General features: G+C 43.7%; 1 protein-coding gene across 3 annotated transcripts in view; it reads left to right on the top strand.

The window, feature by feature from the left end:
* Window positions 1-22,472, top strand: part of Nt5e (5'-nucleotidase ecto) — a 58,708-nt gene extending 36,236 nt beyond the window's left edge. Inside the window, exons 2-10 of one of the 3 annotated variants that reach the window (XR_012909973.1) lie at window positions 785-1,007; window positions 3,829-4,017; window positions 13,439-13,636; window positions 14,654-14,808; window positions 16,607-16,712; window positions 17,423-17,572; window positions 19,522-19,722; window positions 20,627-21,611; window positions 21,798-22,472. Coding sequence is in view for 2 of the 3 variants with exons in the window: in XM_075965047.1 (XP_075821162.1) it covers window positions 107-166; window positions 785-1,007; window positions 3,829-4,017; window positions 13,439-13,636; window positions 14,654-14,808; window positions 16,607-16,712; window positions 17,423-17,572; window positions 19,522-19,722; window positions 20,627-20,790 (1,446 nt within the window). In the remaining variant the exon portion in view is untranslated. Of the gene's footprint in view, window positions 1-70; window positions 167-784; window positions 1,008-3,828; window positions 4,018-13,438; window positions 13,637-14,653; window positions 14,809-16,606; window positions 16,713-17,422; window positions 17,573-19,521; window positions 19,723-20,626 lie in introns of those variants that run through there. The other 2 variants (XM_075965047.1, XM_075965046.1) reach the window with 2 other exon arrangements.
* The last annotated feature ends 609 nt before the right edge of the window (window positions 22,473-23,081 follow it).

The raw sequence follows: 23,081 nt of genomic DNA, 5'->3' as shown, positions 1-23,081 counted from the left end.
AGCAAGTCTTAAGCATGGTTCATTGATATTTTAACATTCTCATTTGAAAACAATTTTTTTCTATATAACAGGAATATTGTCCCTCAGTCAGTAACCTTCATGGCCAATGTTAATTGTGCTGGAATTCTTGATTCTCAGCTGGAAGGAGGCTCTACCAGGCTCCAGAGTAAGGGATTTCTTTGTCTTTCCACTTACCTGTAACGTTTCCACACTTTCTAACATGCTCAGAGGGCAGAGTGCCCCGGGATGTACTAGAACAGGAAGCAGGCTCCTCCCTGTCAGTGCTAATTTCCCCAGGAGAATTGGAGAAGTCCTTAAGAGGAGAAACTGAAAACTTGGGTAATAACCCAAGCGATGTGGAAAGAGATTCTGGGGGTGTCAGCATTCTACCAAAATGCTGGTAGGTTGAACGATTAGGTCTGAGGCGTGGGCTAATTGCAGAGAGCACTAGGAACAAGCCGGGTAGGGCCTGGTAACGGTGGTCTGTGCAGCTGTGTGACTGGAGGGTGGTGGAACAGTGTTTGAGGGGAGGGCTGTGAACATGCACATTCACGGCAGCTCCCTAGATGCCAAGCCCTGGGCAACAACGCCATACGTACCTGTGATCTCAGTGTCCCTGGGCCTCGCCCAGGGCCCCAAGTCATATTTCTGGAGGTAAGGGGTCAAGTCTTGGAGAGCCCAGCCCATTTGAGGAGCTGCTGGGCTAAACATGATCTGTTTAAAAATATACTTTCTTTGGCAAATTCAGGGTACTTAATCCTTTTTTCTTTTCCATTTTACTTAGGCACTGGGAAACCATGAATTTGATAACGGTGTGGAAGGACTGATTGATCCCCTCCTCAGAAGGGCCAAATTTCCAATTCTGAGCGCAAACATTAAGGCAAAGGGGTCACTAGAATCCCAGATAACCGGATTGTATCTGCCATATCGAATTCTTCCTGTCGGTGGTGAGAAAGTGGGGATTGTTGGCTATACTTCTAAGGAAACCCCCTTCCTCTCAAATCCAGGTACCTTCTACTTTCATGGCACTCATACTTGGAAACCTATGTGGTAAAGCAGAGCTTGGCCACGCCTTTATGAACTGTGGTATACAGAGAATGGTGGTTAGCAAACCAGGCTGGCAGAGTCTGTGTTGTTCTAAATTACCTCCGAAGGGTGTCACTGTCTCTGTTCAGTGAACTTATCTGTTGACTGTGTTGACTAAACAGTGTCTTTCCTTAATTCCATGTATTCAAAATTGTCGGTGAATCCTGGAACAAGAAGATCTCATAGATCTCTAGCCCCAAGTACATTTTTCCAGTTCTAGTGGTTGGAGCATGCACATTGATTCCTAGCACATTTAATTTATTTTAGCTAGGTGATGAAATTCCTCTGTGTGTGTGTGTGTGTGTGTGTGTGTGTGTGTGTGTGTTTATGTATAATACTTCTCCTGGAATTCTAAAACACATCCCATGCATTCTATATGTGTAGTGCCCAGACCTGAGGCGTTTCTTGAAACTATTCTGTTGGACTAGCCAAAGGAGAGGGATGCAGTATTCTTTCCAGACCATTCCTCCCTGCTTCCTCCCACTGTGCTCCTCACACTGTTCTAGCCTTTAGGAACAGCAACCAAGAAATCTGTATCCCCTGCGCTCACACATTCAGTGAGAGAATAACTGAACGAGGATGTGTCAGGAAGTAGTGAGGTGAAGGAAAATGAGACCAGAGGGGAGGGCCTACGTGGCAGGAGGAGGGGTGCACCTTGCTATTTCAGAAGAATGCCCAGAGAAGGCAGACAGATAACAGAGCTGTGACAGCCAGTGTTAATGGTCAGCTTCACGGGCCTCACCAGGCACACTTGTGGGGTATTGTCTTAATTGCGGTGGGAAGATCCACCATAAAGAAGGATTGGCACCATTCCCTAGGGTTTGGTTCTGGGCTGCTAAAAAGAAAAGGAAGAACCTAGCTATTGAGCCCCAGCATTCATCCGTCCCTGCTTTCTGACTGTGGATGGCATGTGACCAGCTGCCTCAAGCTTCTGCCACCAGGACTTCCCCAAGATGACAGCGCGTGTCCTCGAAGCGGGAGCTGACATAAGCTGCTTTTGTCAGGGTATTTTATCACGGCCACAGGAAGAACAACTCCACAGAGCCTCAGCACTGAGGGCTGTCTGGGGAAGCCCCAAGGAGGCTTGGGGTTACGGAGGAGAATCAGATAATCCTTGACATTTCCACAGTAGGCAACTGAGGCACAGCATCGCCTCTCCTGGGGTTTTCGGTGTTGCCTTGAGCTACTTCATCTCTGTCAGGTCGTTCTGTCTGGGAGCTGCTAACTTCCCAGCTATCCGTCTGGAGCCTCTGTGGACACAGTGCTGTTGTGCTGATTCAGCTTCCTTATTTGTGCGTGTGGAGTCGGCACGTGGCTGGGACTTACGAGTGGCATCAGGAAGCAGAGTCCTGAACATAGCAATGGATAAGGGATGCCTCTTTAGTAGTCTGCTGATGTTTGGAAAAACTCTTGATTTTCACCCTGGGCTTTGCTAACTTACATTTTGAACGTCCTTTATGAGATTTTTGCATTCGGGGAATCTTCATTTTAGTGCTGGTTTCTTAAAAATTAGCATGAGGGCGCCTAGATCCATTGGAGGACTGCCTTGCTGCAGAGTGCTGGATGTGACTTCAGAACAGCATCTTTGCGATCCCTTCATGACCACTGAAGCTGTAAGACCTAAGGACTTGCTAAGTTTTGGCTACAGACTGGGAGGTCCTGTTCATGTCTCAGCATAGAAATACCCAGTCTGTTCTAGCCAGAGCCGGTGGCATACATTAGCACTGAGTAGCAGAGCGAGTTCCATGAAGTATGTACCCACTCCCAGGGCCAGCAATGTTTAGATGAGGCCTTTCTGCAACATGGCACTCCAGTCTACTCTAAAGCTGCCCGCAAGTGAGCAGTTATCTACCATGCTAAAGTTAGTTTTCAAGGGCCAGCGAGATAGCTCTGTGGGTAAGGGCACTTGCCACCACATCTGATGTTCAATCCCGGGAACCCACAAGGTAGAAAGAGACAACTGACTCCTACAGGTTGTCCACTAATGTCCAAAAGCAGCCACAGCACATACATCCCCAAATAAATAAGTCTAACAACCACTGTTTGAAATTGCCATTTCTTGCTGACATCTTAGGTGTGAAGACAGAATGCCCCAAGTTTCCAGACAAAGCAATGGAGTTAAGAGAAGCTGTGGACACCAGGCTTTTGTGCTGGCACATTTTTTTGACATGGTTATTGTGATGGTCTAGATATACAAGACAAGGAAGCAAACCATACCTGAAGTATACTCCTAGTGAGAGACTGAGTTTACGCAAGTGTATCATATGGCTCAGTAAGAGGGTTCAATAGATGTAGGTGTTCCCTACCTAACCTGATGGTCTTAGTTTGATCCCTACAGCCATGTAGTGAGCGAAGAGAATCAAATCTGAAAATTGTCCTCTGACCTCCACACACATTCTGTGACATATATGAGCACACAGAAATAAATATTCAAAAAGTATATATATATGTTATATATAATCTATAACTTTAACCCAACATTTAATTTAATATAAATATTTAACCCAATATTTAATATTTAACTAATGTTAATATTAACTTTAACCTAATATTAGGTAATGCAACCAGTGACATTGATTTAAGCTTTCCTTGTTTGCCAGGGCTTTTGTACTAGATGTATTCATTCATTTACTCCCTATAACTAGAGAGCTTTAATAAGAAATATAATATGCTTAGTGTGTTGGTGTACAAACAGTATAGTGAAACTATTTTAATATCCACTTTATTAATTTTCTTCCTTAGGGACAAATTTAGTCTTTGAAGATGAAATCACCGCATTGCAACCTGAAGTAGATAAGCTAAAAACTCTAAATGTGAGCAAAATCATTGCACTTGGACACTCTGGTTTTGAAATGGATAAACTCATTGCTCAGAAAGTGAAAGGCGTGGACGTCGTGGTGGGAGGACACTCCAACACCTTTCTTTACACAGGTAATTGTTTCAAATGCATTCTGCAGGCTAGGATGTTCGGGTCAGTTATTTTCTCTCTCTTTGCCTTTTTTAATTATTACTATTACTATTTAGTGTATAAAATATATTGTATAAACTGTAATATGCCATATAAATATAATTTGCATTGAATAATGACAGATGGTCTTATTGGGAGACATTCCAAGAATTCATTCATTTCATGATTAAGAGTCAATGCTATAAGTGTATAGCACACATAATCAAATGAAAAAAGTACTGATATTGAGCCAATGGTCAGTTTATGATAGACTTTTTAAAAGATAATTTTTTAATTGTATTAATTCTTAGAACTGAACCCAGGGCTTTCTGTATTTTAAGCATCTATATGCCCAGTCTTTGGTTTTCAAAGACAGAATGTCACTATCTAGCTCAGATTAGCTCCAATCTCGTGATTCTCCTGTCTCTACCTCTTGAGAGAGTGATAGGATTATAAGCATGCACTGCTGTATCTGGCTTGGAAGGTATTATTATTATTATCATCATCATCACCATCATTATTATTATTACTATTACTACTAGTATTTTAAAATGCTGAATGTTATATTTGGAATCAGAAAATGAGATACAGTACAAATTATTGAAAGAAAAGAAACCTAATATTGGGTGGAAAGTTCTCATTCCTAACTCACTTGAGTGACCTTGAACAGACAGGTCCCCGACCCCCTCTGGCTTCCTAATGAGGAGTCTAGCACAACTTTGGAGATTAAAAACTCAGAGCAGTTGACTTCACTAGTTTGGCCTTGGGTGAACATCCTCTTGGCGGCATTACAACATGGCAGAGAATCAGGAAGGGAAATGGGCAGCGCGGAAGAAACACGGGTGTGCGGTGGTCTCCCTTTCCAACCACTCCCGCTCCTAGAACTAACTGTGGTCTCAAGAGACCCACATTGATCTCCTCTGATGGTGGTGAATTAGACACTGTCTCTCAATGTCACCAATGAGGACTAAGCTGCTCACACATGAACACAAAGGGGACAAGCCACATCTAAGTCACAACAGACTCAGGTAGGTCCTCATATTTACCTGCCCTAATTTAAATACTTTGCTACCCCTATGGATAAGACTCTTTCAAAACCTGGGCGTTTTCGTAGCTTTTCCCCAAAGCAGTATCAGAAGTCTGTAACTCACGGCAGGAACAAGTTGGCTCTCCCATCACTTCGGTCTTTACAGGTTTGGCTGTGATCCATAGTAAGCATGACATTTTACAGGCGGCTCTAATAAAATATGTGTTCAAATATGTGTGTGCACTCTCATACAGATACGTATAAAGTGAAATTTCCCCAAACATCCAGGATATCCTGCTTCCTTGTGGTTCTACCGCTTCTTTTATTGTCATTTTGTTTCTTTTTATCTTGAGATGGGATCCCAAGTCAGCCCTGTGTAACTGAGGCTGACCTTCGACTCCTAATGCTCCCACCTCTAGCTCCCAAGTACTAAAATTATAAGATACAGGCATGTCCCACCATCCCCGGTTCTTGTCTTCTCTTGTCCTTACCCCATCTCCCTCCCTGCTCCCCTTCCTTCTCTACCTCTCTTCCTTTTCCTCTCTTCCCCACTTCATTGTTCTGTTTTGCTTCTATTGAGAGTCTCACTCATGAGACTCACTATGCAGTACTGGCTGAGGTGGAACATGTGTTGTTTAGGCTAACCTTGATATAAGACCCTCCCCAGCCCCCTGCTTTGCCCCTTCCAATAGCATAACACCAAGCACTGCTGTTACAGGCATACCATGCCACTTTGGTGTGCCCTTACACCATCTTGATCTATGCTATCTTATGGCATCTGTATGGCTATTTACTGGGGTGCCCTGCTAACCCAAAAAGCTGGGTGGGGAGTACCTGTCATCCTTTTGTTCTTATAACTATTGCCCCAGACAGCGAAGTCCTGCAACATAGGATAAGAGATCTAAGGACAAGCTGTAGCTGGCTTATCTGTAACTCCTGAATAGACTGTTCCAGTCTCTTAGACACTGACATGAATCTCAGTTGTTTATTCCACATTTTGTAATAGATTTCAAAGGTTAAACTTGTTTTCATGAAAATGTATTTTTGGTTCTCTTTTGAGGATCTAACTTATCAATTAAACAGCATAATAGTAGAAGAGACCTACTTACATATTTAAACAATTTTTTTTTTTGCAATCTTAGAAAAGATTTAGGCTGACAAGATGACTCAGCAGATAAAGGTACTTGCTGCACAAGTCTGGAGACCTGGGTTCTGTCCTCAGAGCCCACGCAATGGTGGAAAGAAAGAAACTGCTCCCAAAAGTTGTCCTGTGACCTCATATGTGCCATGGCGCTCCCTCCCTCCCTCTCTCTTTCACACACACACACACACACACACACACACACACACACACAGCTTAAGTGATTTCCACCACACTATTTTATGAAGTTTGTATGAAGCTAAAATAATAGTTTTTAGATATTACTTATTTAATAGAGAAAAAACCCAGCCAGAGATCAGAACTCACTGTAGTCCAGGCCAGTCTGGAATTTATGTTGTAATCTAGGCTAGACTCAAACTCATGGAAGTTCTTCTATATTAGCCTCCCAAGTGCTGAGATTACAGGCATGAACCACCATTCCCAGCTCAAAATTTGAAATATAAGAAACATCTCAGCATACAACACATACACAAACCCAAAGGAAAACATCCCCCAAAGCATCTGAATAGCACCCTGATATTTTATGTTACTTAACCTTTTGTGCTTGTTACTGCCAAGTTAGTTTCCTTCCCTCTAACTCCCACCCTCGTATGTAAATGAGTTAAATGGCTCACAGTGCATAAATTACCTCCTCCAATGAAGAGGAGGGAGCTTCCCAGCCAGGCTTGCAAAGTGTTAGAGCTGCAGGAATGAGGCCTGAGAGGCAAATGCTGTCTCGGAAGGCGGTACATCCTGGAGTCACAAAGTGGTTCATGAAAAAGGTAAGAAAATGAGTTCAAGTTGGAATCTGCAGCAGGCATGCAGAAGGCTGTCTTGTCTTCTTGTTTGTTTTTGATATTTGTTTTTTGAGGCAAGGGTCTTCTGTATAGCCTTGGCTATCCTGGAACTTACTTTGTAGACCAGGCTGTCCTGGAACTCACAGAAATCCACCTGCCTCTTCCACTGAGTGCTGTGTGCCACCACCGCCCAGTGTCTTTATGATTCTTGGAAAGACTCCTAATGAGCTGCTTCCTGTCTGCCTCCCGAAGCACTGGACATTTGGTTCTTCAAGTCTGTGTGGTCTTGGACAAGTGCAGACATCAGGTTCTATCTGCAGTTCAGCAAAGGGCTCAGCACTGGGAATGTGTGACCCCCTTCTTTTCTGACATACTGTCCCTAAAAAGGCAAATATGCAGTAGCTATTTACTGTTCAAGATTTTAGGAAATCTTTTTTTTTTTTTTGGGTAGAATTTAACAATTCTGCAAGCTACTATGGTAAACTGTGTGGCTCATACAGCCTGCCCCTTCTTATCACTGTACCAATGGCTTCTCAGCATCCTCCCATATCACTGAGTGGTTAGCACCAATTTCCTGTCTCCTTCTCCACACCAGCCCCTGCCTTCATCCTGTGAGGAAGTGTCTGTATGAGCAAGGCTCACGGCCTCTTGTTCCTGTCCCCTGAATGACTGTCACCTCCACTCCAGCTCAACGTCTTCACTTCTCAGATAGGCTGAGACTTGGTCACTTGCAGACAGCTTCAGAAGTCCACTCCAAGACCCTTGAGTCCCACCCAGGCTCTCTCATCCTTTTCTGCCAGGCTTCAGACGTTCAGAAGCCTCAGGTCTCCTGACCAATCTGGCTGATATCCCATTTTTTTCTCCTGATAGCCTGGTTAGCTGACGTGTGAGAGGCAGGTGTCCAGTGTTGTTTGAACGGATTCTTTTCTATCTTTCCTTCATTTTTGGTTGTGGTTTTTTTTGTCTTGGGGTTTTTTGGAGGTTTTTGTTGTTGTTGTTGTTTTATTGTTTTTTGGGGACAGTGTCTCACTATGTAGACCAGGCTGGCCTCAAGCTCACAGAGATTCACCTGCCTCTTCCTCCCACGTGCTATCATTAAAGGCATATACCACCATGCCAGTTACAGCTCTTTCAAAAGATTTGATTGTTCAGGCTTTAAAAACAAATAAAAACTTATTTTTAGTACAATTGACTCTGGACTTAGGCACACATTCACTGAATAGGAAATTTACCCTTTTCATATATTTAAGGAAGAGAATTTATGTTAAGACTACAAAATTAAAACAAATGGAGTTCACAAAATAATCACAGATTAGCTGGACTAGAACTGCTGTGCTCCTGACCTTGGGCAGGGGTTGGAGTGAGAAGGGAGGCCTCAGTCCGTATGCTGTGCCCCCCAACCCTTCCATACCTGGCCAAGGATGACCCTGAACTTGTGGTCCTCGTGCTTCCACCTCCTGGATGCTGGGGTTACAGGCATGAGCCACCATACCCAGTGTTACACAGTACCTGGAATCGAGTCCAGGGCTTTGTGCATGTTCAGCAGATCCTGTTCCAACTGTGTCACGTCCCATCCTGGCAGCCACTGTTCATCTCCGTTGCCTACTCAGGATATTTTCATGTGGCCCGGATATATGAATATATAAAACCAGTCATACATTTTTCAAACTTCTTCATAATAGATCAGAAGGAAAATGACTTTCTTTTTAAAATTCATTATTGTGTGCGCATATATGGCATGCGCACTTGTGGGTATGAGCATGGACATGCCCGAGCATATGTGTGGAGGTCGGAGAACAACCCTGGGGAGATGGTTCTCTCTTTCTACTGTGTGTTCCCGGGATAGAACTCAGGCTCGTAGTTCAAGCATTTTTACTACTGAACAAATCACCAATACTTATTTGAAAGAATTCTTTGGCATACATATAATTTTACCAATTTTTTTTTAAAGACAAAGCAAATTGAAATACTAAGGAAGTGGATCTGCTTATTTTATGTGAAGATTTAAATCTGGGCTGAATATTTGATATTTCAGCATCTTCAGTGTTTTTTCAGAGTTGATCGATATTTTGATTTTATTATCTTTAATCCTGAAAATGCCACTTGGTATAAGTCCGTAGTACAGAATGGCGGAATTACGTTTAGAACCACTTCAGAAATTGTTGGACTTTCTGTCCTAACCAAGGTTAACTTAATGTTTTCTATGAAACTCAAGCCAGCAATTCAAACAGCATCTTTTTTGCAATCAAACACACTCTGATACAATAAACTCCAAAACCAGACTAGCTTGTTACTTATGTACCAAGGAATGGTGGCAGGAATGTATTACAAACCTTTGTTTTCAATAGCAAAATCGTGTTTTTATAAGAGCAAAAACAACATTGTATGTACAGTAGCAACAATGCAGTTCACAATATACAGTAGTCTCGAGTCTGAGCCTCAGCTACCATTCATTGGCATTGCCCGCTGTGACCATGTGTGCAGGATCAAGGCTACAGGGAAGTCCGGGATGCAGAGCCATCATATGTTTGATTTTGAATCAATTTTTGGTCATTGTATGTTCAGAAACCTTTTGCTGTTGCCAGATTTTCCATGACCCTCCCTTCAGTCACACCACCTCATAGGGGCTCATGACCCACAGTTTAAGAAGCTGGGTCTTAAGCCAGATGTGTTAACAACAAGCCTGTAATTCAAGCACTTGAGAGGTAGAGGCAGGAAGATTAGAAGTATGAGGTCATCTTCCCCTACATAAAATGTTCTAGACCAGCCTGGGCTACATGAGACCATGTTTCAAAAACAAAAAACAAAAAGAAGGGCAAGTGTAATTAGTGATGCACACTTTTAATTCCAGCACTTGGAAAACAGAAGCAGGCAGATCTCTGTGAGTTTGAGGCCAGCCTGGTCTGCATCGTGAGTTCCAGGATAGCCAGGAATATACAGTGAAACACCCCCATCCCATCCCCTGCTGACACACACACACACACACACGCATTAAAGAAAGAAAAGCTGGGCTTTAGATAATCTTGCCTTTCCAAAGCGACCTTAATATGTGCACAGGACAGAGAAACAGTCTCCAAGTAACTGTTTCCAGACCCTTGATAAGAACTGCTGAGACTCAAAGGGCAGCAGTCTGACCAGTGGCCTCAGTGATCTCCCTGGGTGTTTCTTAGGTCAGTGCAGGGGCCTTCCTCATTCCAGTGGTCACTCACTCCTGTCGTTTAGATAGCCTCTGCCTGACCCAGCTTCAGCACCCGCTTCCTTTTGAACAAAGCCACATCATTTTGCAAGCACACAGCAGTGGTCAGTGGTCTCGCTCCTCGCGAGGCTGCTTTCCGAGATGAGTCTATTGAAAACCAGGCTTGGAAGAGAATGACCGTAAATAAATGCGGTCAGGATCCCTGGGCGGGTAGGTCTGTTATCTGAGGAGAGTTGATCAACTCCTGGGAACTGCACAGGATGGAAGCTTGCGCCCCCTTAGCTCTGCTCTTGGTGGTCTTGTGTACAGGATTTCATTTTTCTCTTTCACTGGAATGTGGCTTGGGGTTGTGAAAAGGGCTCGATACTCTTACAGGCTCAGTTTGCTCCCCAGTTCAGTCAATACTGACAATTTACGTCATCTCTTTGAGCACAAGCTTTCCTTAACAAAAAAATGATAGTGGCGTAACTTATCCCCCCCCACCCCAAAATTGCCATAGGGATGGATCAAGGTAAGATAGGGCAGAAATGGGCTTGGAAATGTACATCTAAGACAAATACCCCAGTTTTAAGTTCTGAGACTCTGTCCTCTATCTTCTTTATATACATGGACATAGTCCTGTTTCTCTGGAGAACACTGAATTTACTAAACAAGGTGGTTTCTTCCTAATACATAGGATGCCACCAATTTCTCCCCTCATTGCTACTCATAAATGTATTTTCTTTAAATTTTCAGAATTTTAAAGATGGAGAATCAATAAAATTTTGTTCTTCTTTTTCCAAATATTCTACAACACTGCTTCTGTTTGTACAGGACTCTATAAACTTAACCATTAATCTTAAGCTTGAACTATCATATTATCTTTAAATATAATTTTGTTTTAAAAATTCTCCAAAGGTATCTAACAGTTGTCCAGACCCTAATTGGAATCATGCATTCCTTGACTGAGGGCAGCCCCCTGCTGAAGTCTCTTTGGACACTTAGACAGCCCTGGGAAATGGAGGGTTCATGTCCACATATGCGTCCACTGCACCACAGCCACACAGGTTGAGTCTCTGTTACTGGAACACAATCTATACACACTTCCTCTCATGCCAAGATGATAAGCCACATACCTAAAGACAGTGTGGCTTCATGTGGAGACAGTATTTTAGGTGTGAGAACCTTTGGCTGAAGGACCGGGGGTGTAGAACAGTGGTAGTGTTTCTCTAGCGCACAAGCCCTGGATTTGACCTCCAGCACTGCGAAAGTAACAAACTTTTTAGGCCTTTGGCTGACTAGCATGAAACAGTGTGGGAAACTTGAAGCCCTAGATTGTTTTCCCTGCCAGTGGTTTCCTGGAGTTGCTAAATTCATGGAGGAGTAAAAAGGGCTCATCCTTGGTGGAGGCAGAGATTAGCTACCAGACCCAATATTACCTCAACCACAAAGGAAGCGCCTCGCCTTTCCTGACTTGTGAGATAACCTTCACATGTCTTTTGTTCTCAGAAAAGGAACATAAAGACTTTTCTGAATTAGAAAGTAGGTGCTCCCTACCAGATGGGTGCTGCTGTGTAATGAAGCATTTGACAGGATTGTCAGGTCCCTGACTTTTAACAATCTGTTTAAGCTATTTCCATGGAAGGGGATGGGAAAGAAGAACAAGGCAAAAAGTCTGGCTTGCCATTCTCTTTCATTTCCAAGAAACTGCGAGATGCCTGGTTTCTGCAATTTGTTAATCTCTTTTCCACTTGGATGGGACATTCTCTGCCACGCTGTGGACACTCAGAGAAATTGCAGCTTTCCAAACATTGCCCAGAAGAGGAAACCCTGGCAAGGCTAGGAAGAGGCTGTCCTAAATATACCTAGTCCTTTGCAGTGAAGGGCAGGGTCTATCCTTGCAGAGAAGCACAGAAGAAGAAGAAAAGGATTAGATTAGAAGTGTCCCTCTTCCCTGTTACTTTACCATGTTTTAGGTCATCTGTATGAAGCGAAACGTTAACTCGGGAAGCAGCTAGCCCAGCTTGCGTAATGCTGGTATTTGCAATGCTTCTGTCCTTGAAGTTGACAGGGCAGAGTAAATTCTTCATACCATGCCTCCTTAGCTTTTCTTAGGTAAACAGAAAGACCCTGAAAGCTTGGGACACGAAGGTACAAACCTGGCTTTGCATGTCATTTTCTAAGAGGTCTGCGCCAAACAGCTTACAGCTTCTCAGAGCTTCAGTTCCCAGTCAACTCCACATCACACTGCAGCAAGTGCCCATGGGTATCTGCACGGTAGTCAGTCTTCTTGTGGGCAAAGTGCAGTTAATAACCTGCCCTGCCCTGTGGGAAGCTTGGAGAACTAAATTTATTATATCACAGAAGTCTCTTAGAACTGATTCATATGTGAAATGAATCACATCCTGAAGTTCTCTGGACCTTCTGGAGACATCCATTGAGAGTGGGCCAAGTGTAGTGGGCCAAGGGTATTAATTTCATAATCTGATTCTAAGCAGCCCAAACTATGTCACTTCCACATGAATCATGAATCACATGCTGGGGCGTACCTGTAACCCCAGCATTTATGCAGGAGGCTGAAACAGTAGGATTATAAAGTCAAAGTCAGATCACAACTACACAGTGCTCTTCAGAAGATGTCTCAAAAGCAAATCAAAGCAAACGAAGCACACTGAACACCAAAGAGGGGTGAAGTTAACTTAAACATACAGGTCAGTGAGATGGCTCAGCAGGGTAAGGAGCCTGCTGCCAAGCCTGAGGACCTGAGTTTGATTCCTGGGACCCATACACATGACCTCCTCCCACACAAATAAACGCTTAAGAATACATTCAACATGGCAAGTGAAGAGACGCTGGGCATCGTGCCTCCCCTGTGGCCACTCTGACCCTCAGGCAAGCAAGTGGCTCACAGGTTCTTCCGAAAACTGTCCGAATGGTTTGATTAATTCATCCAGCCAGGAGGAACAGAGATGGAGTCTGCACGATAGAGGGATAATCTTAGCAGTATTCTATTTTTGTATGACCCACATCAGATCACCAGGCACAATACCCCAGACTTAGAAACAGCGTAGTAAATGCCCACTGAGCAGGATTTGTATGCCAAAAAGGGCATTTGGAACTAGTGACAAATGTCCCACAGGGCTCTGAAAGACCAACCATGCGGAACAGCAGATAGCGAGTCATCAAGTTAAAAGTCGCTGTCATCCAGCAAGTGGCCTGCCATGTGCGAAGGCTGACCTGATCAACTTTGCCTCTTTTATTTCAGGAACTCCACCTTCCAAAGAAACTCCTGCTGGGAATTACCCATTCATAGTCACCTCCGATGATGGCCGGAAGGTTCCCGTGGTCCAGGCCTATGCTTTTGGCAAATACCTAGGCTATCTGAAGGTGGAGTTTGATAACAAAGGAAATGTCGTCAGTTCACATGGAAACCCCATTCTTCTGAACAGCAGCATCCCTGAAGGTGAGATCTGGGGAGAGTCTACCAAACGGCAAGTTATGTGGCTAGATCTTCAATCCCCTTCTTCCTCTTGCTTTGTTTCAGGAAATGCCTGTAATATTTGTGAAGAGTTTAGATTCTCCATTGTGTTTTACTCTCTTTATTCATAAGGAAATTTCAAATTCCCAACGTCCAAATCCTCACTTGCTTTTCCGAGTCTGCTCTGTGTACCACTGCTCTCTCTGCTTTTCAAAAGCTTTATCTGAGGAGGCAAAAGTCACTGTCAGCTCCTGTCTAGAGAGGAGTAGGAGAGCGAAAAAAAGCAGTTCAAATAGGACAGAGTAGCTCCCTAACAAGAGGCAGTGATAGTGCGGTGTGGGCCTCAGCTTCTTCTTCATTCATGAGACAAGGAAATACCTCTTGTTGTTGTTGTTCTGAGAAGAGCTTCTCCATATATAGCCTTGGCTGGGGTTATATTGTACAGCAGCATGTCTGGCTTTGAGACTCAGAATAAAAGCATCATTTTGCCATCCATTTTCACATACATGGTCTTTGTGAGCATGATGTTGTGATTCTACCAGCCCTTTTATGTTTGCTATCATCAGCTCACAAGGATGGGCAAGGAGGTTCCACTGTACCCAGCAGAGTCTGTGGTCCGTCACAACATAAGCAGCTAGCAAGAAAGCAAGCTAGGAACCATACCCTCAGCAGATCCTCTGTACTTGCCCAACATTTCAACCCATGACACCACCATGGTGTCATCCTAGGTGGGCCAACAGTACAGATGTTGAGTGGATGCTGAGATGCTCAAAGGCATCCTTGAGGTAAGAAATATCCAGATATTAGTGTCAGAAAATGAAATTCCCTAAGGAATTTCATAGTCCAAATCAAAATGTACAAATGTACTAATGCATACTCTCAGCAGGGAAGCCTGACAATGCTTGATTTCTCTAGAATTTACCCACTAGAAGATCTGCTTTAATGACAGGGCTTTCCTTTCGTTTGCACATTTCTGATGGTCCTTCCTTTCTGTCCTTTTAGATCCAGTCATCAAAGCTGACATTAACCAATGGAGGGTAAAGTTAGATAATTATTCTACCCAGGAACTAGGGCGAACAATCGTCTACCTGGATGGCTCCACTCAGACATGCCGGTTCAAAGAATGCAACATGGGCAACCTGATCTGTGATGCTATGGTGAGCTGTCGGCAGGGGCAGAGCACCTGCATCTAGGGAGGGAAGAAAGGAAGATGGAGAGTCGAGGCAACAAGGGACAAAGTGATGGCGGCAGAATTAAGGATTCTGATACACTTAGTACCCAGACGGAAGTTTGAAGAATCATTGGTTTCATACTGATTACTTTGGTGAGGAGGCTCAGAGAGATTAGGAGACCATCTCATTATTGCTTTACAAGAACTAAAACCTTTAAAAGCATGCCTTTCATAGATGTCTAAATTTGGAGTGTTTCTTTCTGTAAGATGATCTTACAGATCATGACAGGAACCCACCCACCCCTCTGCTGCTGCCCGATGTTACATAGTAGATCAAGCACATCTGCTTGGACCTGACTTGGCAGGACAGTTTTCCCTGATTTGTCTTCTTGGCTCTAAAGAACATGGGCCTCGTATAACTTGCATGTCTTTCCCAAGCACAGAATGACATACATAATTATAATAAGTCTCAAGCTAGAGCAAGGTCATTCATGAAGAGCATTTTTTTTCTGGAGCCAATTGGCCAACATGGCTTTGTGGGGCTGTGCTGAGCAAAGGTCTCTATGTTGGACTGTTGTTCCCATGGTCTCACCCACGGTGTGTGTGTGCTGGTGTCAGTATCCTGCTGATGTCACTTTCTGTGACACAACCACACCCCACAACTCTGGCCGAGTGAGTGACAGCACGAACGCCCTCCACGAGAGGTTCAGGCTGGTTACTGAGCACCATGAAATCAGTATGGAAAACAAACAGACAGAAACATCTAGAGAAACATCTTCAAAGAAACACCCCAGGGTGCTACCAGCACTTAACCTTTCTGTCAAAGAGGCTGGGGGGTAAATCTAACTTTACTTTTGTGCTTGTTTTAAAAATTAGAAAGCACACATTTTGAGGCAGGAGAGTTGGTTCAGAGCTTGACATTACTTGGACCTGGGTTCAATTCCAAGCACCCACACAGTTGCTCACAACCATCTGTAACCTCAGTCCCAGGGCATCTGCTGTCCTCTTCTGACCTCCAAAGGCACACATGTGGTACACATAACATGCATGCAGGTAAAACACTTATACACTTAAAATATAAAAAAATTCATTTTAAAAATAACTGGTTTAAGGCCATATATGGTGGTGTATGCTTTTAATCCCAACATTTGGGAGGCAGAAGCAGGCGGATTTCTCCAAGTTTGAGGCTAGCCTGGTTTATATAGCAAGTCCTAGAATAGCAAGAACTACATAAATAGACCCTGCCTCAAAACAAATAGACAAAAGCATGCATTTACCTGCTTAACTGAATGTGTGTTTTGTAAAAGTAAAGTAAAAATGAACCTGATTTTCCCCAGCTTCAGGAGGCCATTCCTGTGCCTCCAAGATTGCCAATATGGGGGAACTGTATGGCATAAGGTAGGTGATGGGCAGGCTGGAAGGTCCTGCTGCCCTGGAAGAGCAGCTCCACAGACCAGTCCATCCTGGAGCAGTTGACAGCGGCTAGGCCCTCTAGCCTGGGGGATAGGTTTGAAGAGTAAGTAAAGATCCCCCTGTCCTGAAAGTGTGACACAGGACTGGTCATAATATACTTTTGCTTCCGACTAATTGGAGACTAATAGAAGATAGACTAATAATTGTTTTTGGTTAATAATGTATACAATTTGTTTTACTTACAGTTGGGAAACTTCTGGGGAAATGGGAGAGAGGGATGAATACTTTGTTCTCTGTAGAGATAACCGGATTCCTGGAACTGATACCAAGAAAGAAGACCCAAAGTAACTGAATTTCCACTAATATTGCAGATTAACAACAACCTCAGACACCCGGATGAAATGTTCTGGAACCATGTGTCCATGTGCATTTTAAATGGAGGTGGCATCCGGTCCCCCATTGAAGAGAAGAACAATGGTATGCATCTAGGTCCAGTTTCCTTAGCTGTCCATGTTATCCCTTCGTTCCGCCGGTCCTTTTTGTGTTAGCTGCCATTCAAGCCCAGTGCTTCGGCAAAAGGACACACATGCTTTCTCAAACGTCTTCACATAAATGCTAAACCTAAGGCTGGTCTAAATCTAATAACTGTTGCTGTTTCATTAAAAGTATTGAACATTTTTTTTACATTTGGAAACAGAAAGACCAACTCATTAACCTTCTATGCTGGAAAAGCCATCTCAAAGACACACTTCCCATATTCACAGATACCCAAGGTCCTATCATACATTAAATCCACTAGACAATGCTTAAGGCTCTGTTGCAGTCCTCACGGACGTACTGTCAAACCCCATCACTAGAAGGCCCCAGGCTCATTTCCGACAATAGGGCAGGTGGCTAGAACACACTGCCTGTGTAGAACTGAACAATGTTTAACCAGCTACTGAAGAAGATCCAGCCCAAGCCAGGAGATCCAAGGCTGAGAACAATGGACTTGGTCCTTTGCAAACTCAACCGCCTTGCCCAATGGTGGACAACAGAGCAGAACCTTCCAGTGCGCTCCCTCCCAAAGTTAAACACAGTGGCTGTGACACCCCCTCCCTTTATTTGCTCAACTCAAGGGAGGTGATCTCTGGGGAAACAGGTTCTTAAGCTCTTTTTCTTTCCTGATGCACCTATAACTGCCTAAGGCACAATCACCTGGGAGAACCTGGCTGCTGTGCTGCCCTTTGGAGGGACATTTGACCTGGTCCAAATAAAAGGTTCCACCCTGAAGAAGGCTTTTGAACACAGCGTGCATCGCTACGGCCAGTCCACTGGGGAGTTCCTGCAAGTGGGCGGTAAGTGGCACATCCTGCGGAACATGATGTCCGGTGACGTGGGCTTTCCTGGTTGGTTCAGCTCCCTACCTTTGTGACTGGGCTTACTAGGGTTTTCTCACAGCCAAACCCATCTTTCGATGACTATGGACTCCTGGAGCCATTGAGGCGAGGTGAAGGCCAAGGGTTCAAGCCCTTGGCAATGAGTAGTTTTTGCCAACCATGATCTGGACTTTGGAAAGGCACCCATGGGAGCTGACCTCCTGAACACTCGTCAGATCAGCTGGCATGAGGTCTTTCTGTTGGACTCTTACTCGTAGGGTGCAGGAAACATTCTTAAGCAAAAACAAAGCTCTCCATTGTTAGCTGTCCGGGACCATATTAGGGTTCAAAGGAACTAAGGTAGAGCAAAGACACAGTCTACTCTAATCCTGCTTGCGGGGGGTTGGGGCGGGGCAGGGAGAGGCATGTCACCAACCCCAGACCTGCTTTCTCTTTGACTGCAGGGAAGAATGGAAATGAATGTTCCTCATACTGCTAAAGGCTTCTTTCTTCATTGATGGTGGGTGTGGGGAGTGCTGGAGATTAAACACATGCAAGGCAAACATTTTCTAGTTTATTTTATTTTGTGCTGTTGGGAATTGAACCTGAGGCCTCATGCATGCTGGGAAAATGCACTGCTATCTATGTCCCAGCTCCTAAAGGATTCTGAAATGCTTTTCTGGGGCTGGAGAGATGGCTCAGTAGTTAAGAGCACTGGCTGCTCTTCCAGGGTCCTGAGATCAATTCCCAGCATTGGTGGCTCACAACCATCTGTAATGAGATCTGGTGCCCTCTTCTGGCGTGTGGGCATATATGGAGGCAGAATGTTGTATACATAATAAATAAATAAATAAAATGCTTTTCTTAGTAACCAATTCCACAATTCAGAGTTAATTTTTAAAGTAGTAATATTATTTTACTCTAAAATAATTTTCTGGCCTTATTTTCTCACTTTTATTCATCTTGCTTTGTTCATGTTGAGACAGGATCTTATGTAGCACAGAATGACTTTAGAGTATATAGCCAGGCCTGGAGGGATGGCTCAGCCGATAAAGGCTGGGCTCACAACCAAAATTATAAAGTATATAGCCAAAGTTGGTCTTTAAATCCTGATCCTCCGGTAATGGTGGGATTACAGTTATGTCCCACTGTGCCTGGCTTCATGTTGGCTGCCTTTTTTGTTTGTTTTGTTTATTTTTTATTTTTGACAGAGTCTCAATATGTTCTTTAAGATAGACTCAAACTACTTAGCTCAGCCTGACTTCCTGACTTCAAATGTGTGGTAGTGACACTCCTGTTTCGGGCCCTCCACAGGCTGGGAGTTCCAAGAATGTACGCCCACACCCAGCTTCATTTTCATTTTATTCCTGGAACTGCTTGATGAGTGCTGTTGTCTGGCAGGAGACCCTGGCCTGCTGTCTGTGGGGTAGCCCTGACACAGAGCATTTTTCCAGGGCAGAGCCAAGGACCTATGCCGTTTTGATGCTCTAGCAAAGTGCTAAGAATGAGTATTTGTGAAAAATCTCCAAATCAGAATTACGACATTCGGTCTTCAAAGCTGTTACAGATGCTCCGTTGCATTTCCCAATGATGCACACCTCACTTTCCAAACCCAGTGAGTCATGTCTGGACCAGTGAATTCAGGATTATAAAGAGGAAAAATGCTGGGGTTTCTCCCAGCAAAATCACCCTTGCCTTTCTGAGGTCAGTTCTCCTTTGGTGGCTCTCCCATCTACTGGAGGCCTCGAGGATGAAAGTAACTAAGGGTAGCTACACCACTGCCAACATTACCAATTAAATTTCACTCACATAGGAACTACAGTAGCACAAGCCTAATATCCTAAGTCTAGATCTTGGTCAAAATCCCTTTCATAGGCAAAAAGTCTCCTTGGATTCAGGAAGAAAAAATGGACTCATTTCTCTTCTAGGAATCCACGTGGTGTATGATCTTACCCGAAAACCCTGGGACAGAGTGGTACAATTAGATGTTCTTTGCACCATGTGTCGAGTGCCCAGTTATGAGCCTCTGAAAATGGATAAAGTGTATAAAGTGATCCTCCCGAGCTACCTGGTCAATGGTGGAGATGGATTCCAGATGATAAAAGATGAATTATTAAAACATGACTCTGGTAAGCATGAGCACCTCTTCCTCTCCTCTGTTTAGCACAACAGAACTGGGCAGAGGGGGCAAGAAAAGGGACCTTCTAGCTTTGTTGTTGCTCCCTCCTGCTTTGGAGGTTGCTAACAACAGTACAACACTGAGGAGTGTTCTGTGCTCCCTTCCCCAGCACACACGTTCACATCTATCTGACCCAAGGGAAGGCTCATAGAGACATAGAGACATACATGGCATGTAGTCATGGCTGGCCTGGAGCTTGCTATGCAGACCAGGCTGACCTGGTACTCACAGATCCTCCTGCCCAAGGGATGCGATTAAAGTCATGTGCCATCACAACGGCCCAGTATTTTTTGCCTTTACAGTAAACTACCGTGTGTTAACATTGCCAGGTATTAAATAGCTTCAATGAATACATCCACATGGAGAATTGAAATTATAGTAAGATTTTGGGGAGTTGTCATGGGTTTGTCTAAGCAAGTCTTACTTCTCTATCCTCTTCTGGGAAAGAAATCTCCAGTGTCCCATCATCAAGTATGTGGAGATGGTGTCAAGCAGACAACAGGAGAAAGCCACTTTTATTTCTCAGATAACTCTTGGCCCAGGTCCCCATTGCCTCTGGGTCTAGAGCCGATTGTAGCGGTGATGCCAACAACCTCTTAGAAACCTTGGAGCTGAGACAACTGCACTCCTCCAATTACCCGGTGCTGAAGTTCTCGTGTGTAACACGAAAGAGCAGTCAGATTCTTTGCACTTAGAATTACCAGAAGACCAAAGTCTTCTGAGGTGCTTTATCCTGAAATGAAAAGGTGTCTTCTCTTTTCAATTTCAAGGGCTTCAGAGACTTTATTCTTCTTCTTGCTGCTAACAGGTCATTTTTCTAGAGTTAAAATAATGTATGTGCTTTTTTTCCCCAGGTGACCAAGATATCAGCGTGGTTTCTGAATATATCTCAAAAATGAAAGTAGTTTACCCGGCAGTTGAAGGGCGGATCAAGTTCTCTGCAGGAAGCCTTTACCAGGGAAGCTTTCCTTTAGTACTTCTTTCGTTTTGCGCAGCGATCCTTGTTTTGTACCAGTAACGGAAAGCTCCTTGTCCTTGATATCAAACTACATTTTTCTTCCAGTGATATGCAAATCTGGCTCTTACCATCCTCAAGGCTCCTAGCTGATCCTCAGCACTTTGCTAGGAAGAGACAATAACTATGGCATCATTTGTCAAGGCCAGCAACTCAGTGAGCAGATAGAAAGTCAAAGTGAAGCAACTGGGTCCTTTTGGGGAGTGGGGGAAGAAAACAACTAGATGTAATTTACATATCCACATAACGCATTTGTTATCTTTGAACCACAAAAATAATTCTCCACTTTCTATTTATTTATAATCCATCAAACAACTGATGTTTACATAGAACTTTGTCATTGCCAGCTGTGGTGGCCCATGCCTGTAGTCACAGCACTTGAAAGGGAGAAGAGGATGGCTGCCAAGTTCCAGGCCAGCCTGACCTACACAGAGTTTCAGGCCAGTCAGTTAGGCGGCAAGGCTCTCACAAACAGAAAACATTATAATGTACATGGAGATTTTTGTAGATAAGCAAATGTTGTTTCCTTTGATATGTAAGCAGAAAAGGTTGGTGCATTCAAGGCTATGAATCCCCCAAATGAAGCATCTAAAACCTGTACCTAGGTCTTTTGACCTCAAAGTCAATACTCTCTCCTACATCAAGACTCCTCTCTTCCTGGCAATGGCCCCAGATGACAAATCTCTGGTTTATTTCTGCCCGCCACACTATCCTTTCTTTCAGGTTCCTATTGTCTACAAATTTTGAAAGACTGGACACTGGACAGGATCCTGTCTCACAACACCAATGTGCCTTTGACAAGTCACTGTATAAAGCAAGTACAGGTTAGTTCAGGGACTGTACAAGGCAGTCAGTCAAGGGAGGAGAGAAAGGGAGGGGAGGACATGGGCAGGACTGCTGCGCTACATAAGAGAGGATGCGCCTTTGGATGTGTTTCAGAAACACTGACAAACTGTAATTTTAAACCTGGACCCATCTTGCCCAAGATGCCAATACAGCTCTCATTCCAGTCATACCAAGTACACCGTGGAAAACTACAGCATTCTGGAAGGCAACAGTGATCTTAAGAAGTGGTACAAACATTTGAAGTCACTGAGACCCAAACCCCAAGCAACCACTATAAGGCACGCTCAAGTCCAGATACAAGAGTACCAACAGTGAGCCCTAAGGGATGCCGAAGAGATACCCAGACTGATGAAATAATCTATGCCCACAGAACACCTGACTAAGATGGTCCTGTGACCAAGTGAGTATGGCCGGCAATGCATCAGTAATCAAGAAACGGGAGCCTTCGCTTAACCACGAAACAACAGCTAGATGTTTGGACAGGAAACGTTTCCTAGTGTTTACAAATAAGTACTTTTGACACAAAACATTTTAAAATTTCAGTCCTTTTATGAAGTCTGTTGCAGTAAAACATTGCCTTCAGCTCTGTGAATGTACAGACTAGTTATAAACAGAAATGTCAAAAAGTACGTAAAAAATAAAGGTGCATTTGAGGTATATGTTTATGTTTGGCCAGTAAATGAAGAAAAATCTTATTACAGCATAATTTTTAAGTAATATTTTGTAATTTTTCTGAATATGTGTGTATATATATATACATATAGATGTTTTGTGCCACAGTGTTGAGAAACGACTTGAACTACTTATTATAAACTCCAAACAATAAAACTGCAGATATACTCCTCTGTCTTTGGTCTACTTTTCTCAAACCCCCAACACAATATAGCAAAGACAATTTTTCACCAGGATTGCTTCTTTTGGTAAAAAACACTTTGTCATCTGGAAGTCCTCCTCTGTCACTTCATGTAAGAAAAATGTATAAAATTTTTAAGCAGGAGAGGAAAGTCTCTCAACTTTTCTTCATCTAGCCTTGCTTCACTCCTCAGTGAAAATCTACCAACCTCTGCATAAAATACTAGAGATGAGGTCATACAAATCTGAGATTCCAGGCATGACTGCAGGTCACAACAAGCAAGGTAGTAAGGTGACCTCATCAGTCACCAGTGCTCCCTGGAGTGACAGCCTAGGTAACAGAAGCAGCTGATTCTGCTCAAGTCTGTCTCTGTCCTGGTCAGGAAGATCAGCACCAGTGCTAGAAAGTGAGACCTGCACTCCAGAGCTTCTGTAATACGGTAATACAAAAAGTCAGGAATATAGTCTGAATTGTAGTTGGAAAAGCAAACCACAGCTGGGTGTGGTGAGCCATACCTTTAATCCCAACACTGGAGAAACAAAGACAGGCAGATCTCTTCTGTACGTTTGAGAGCACATGCTTTGTTGACTCCCAT

This window comes from Microtus pennsylvanicus, chromosome 3, assembly GCF_037038515.1.
Source record: "Microtus pennsylvanicus isolate mMicPen1 chromosome 3, mMicPen1.hap1, whole genome shotgun sequence".
Taxonomy (NCBI): Eukaryota; Metazoa; Chordata; class Mammalia; order Rodentia; family Cricetidae; genus Microtus; species Microtus pennsylvanicus.
Note: the sequence above shows the minus strand (reverse complement) of the source record. Positions and strands in the feature narration are given on the sequence as shown.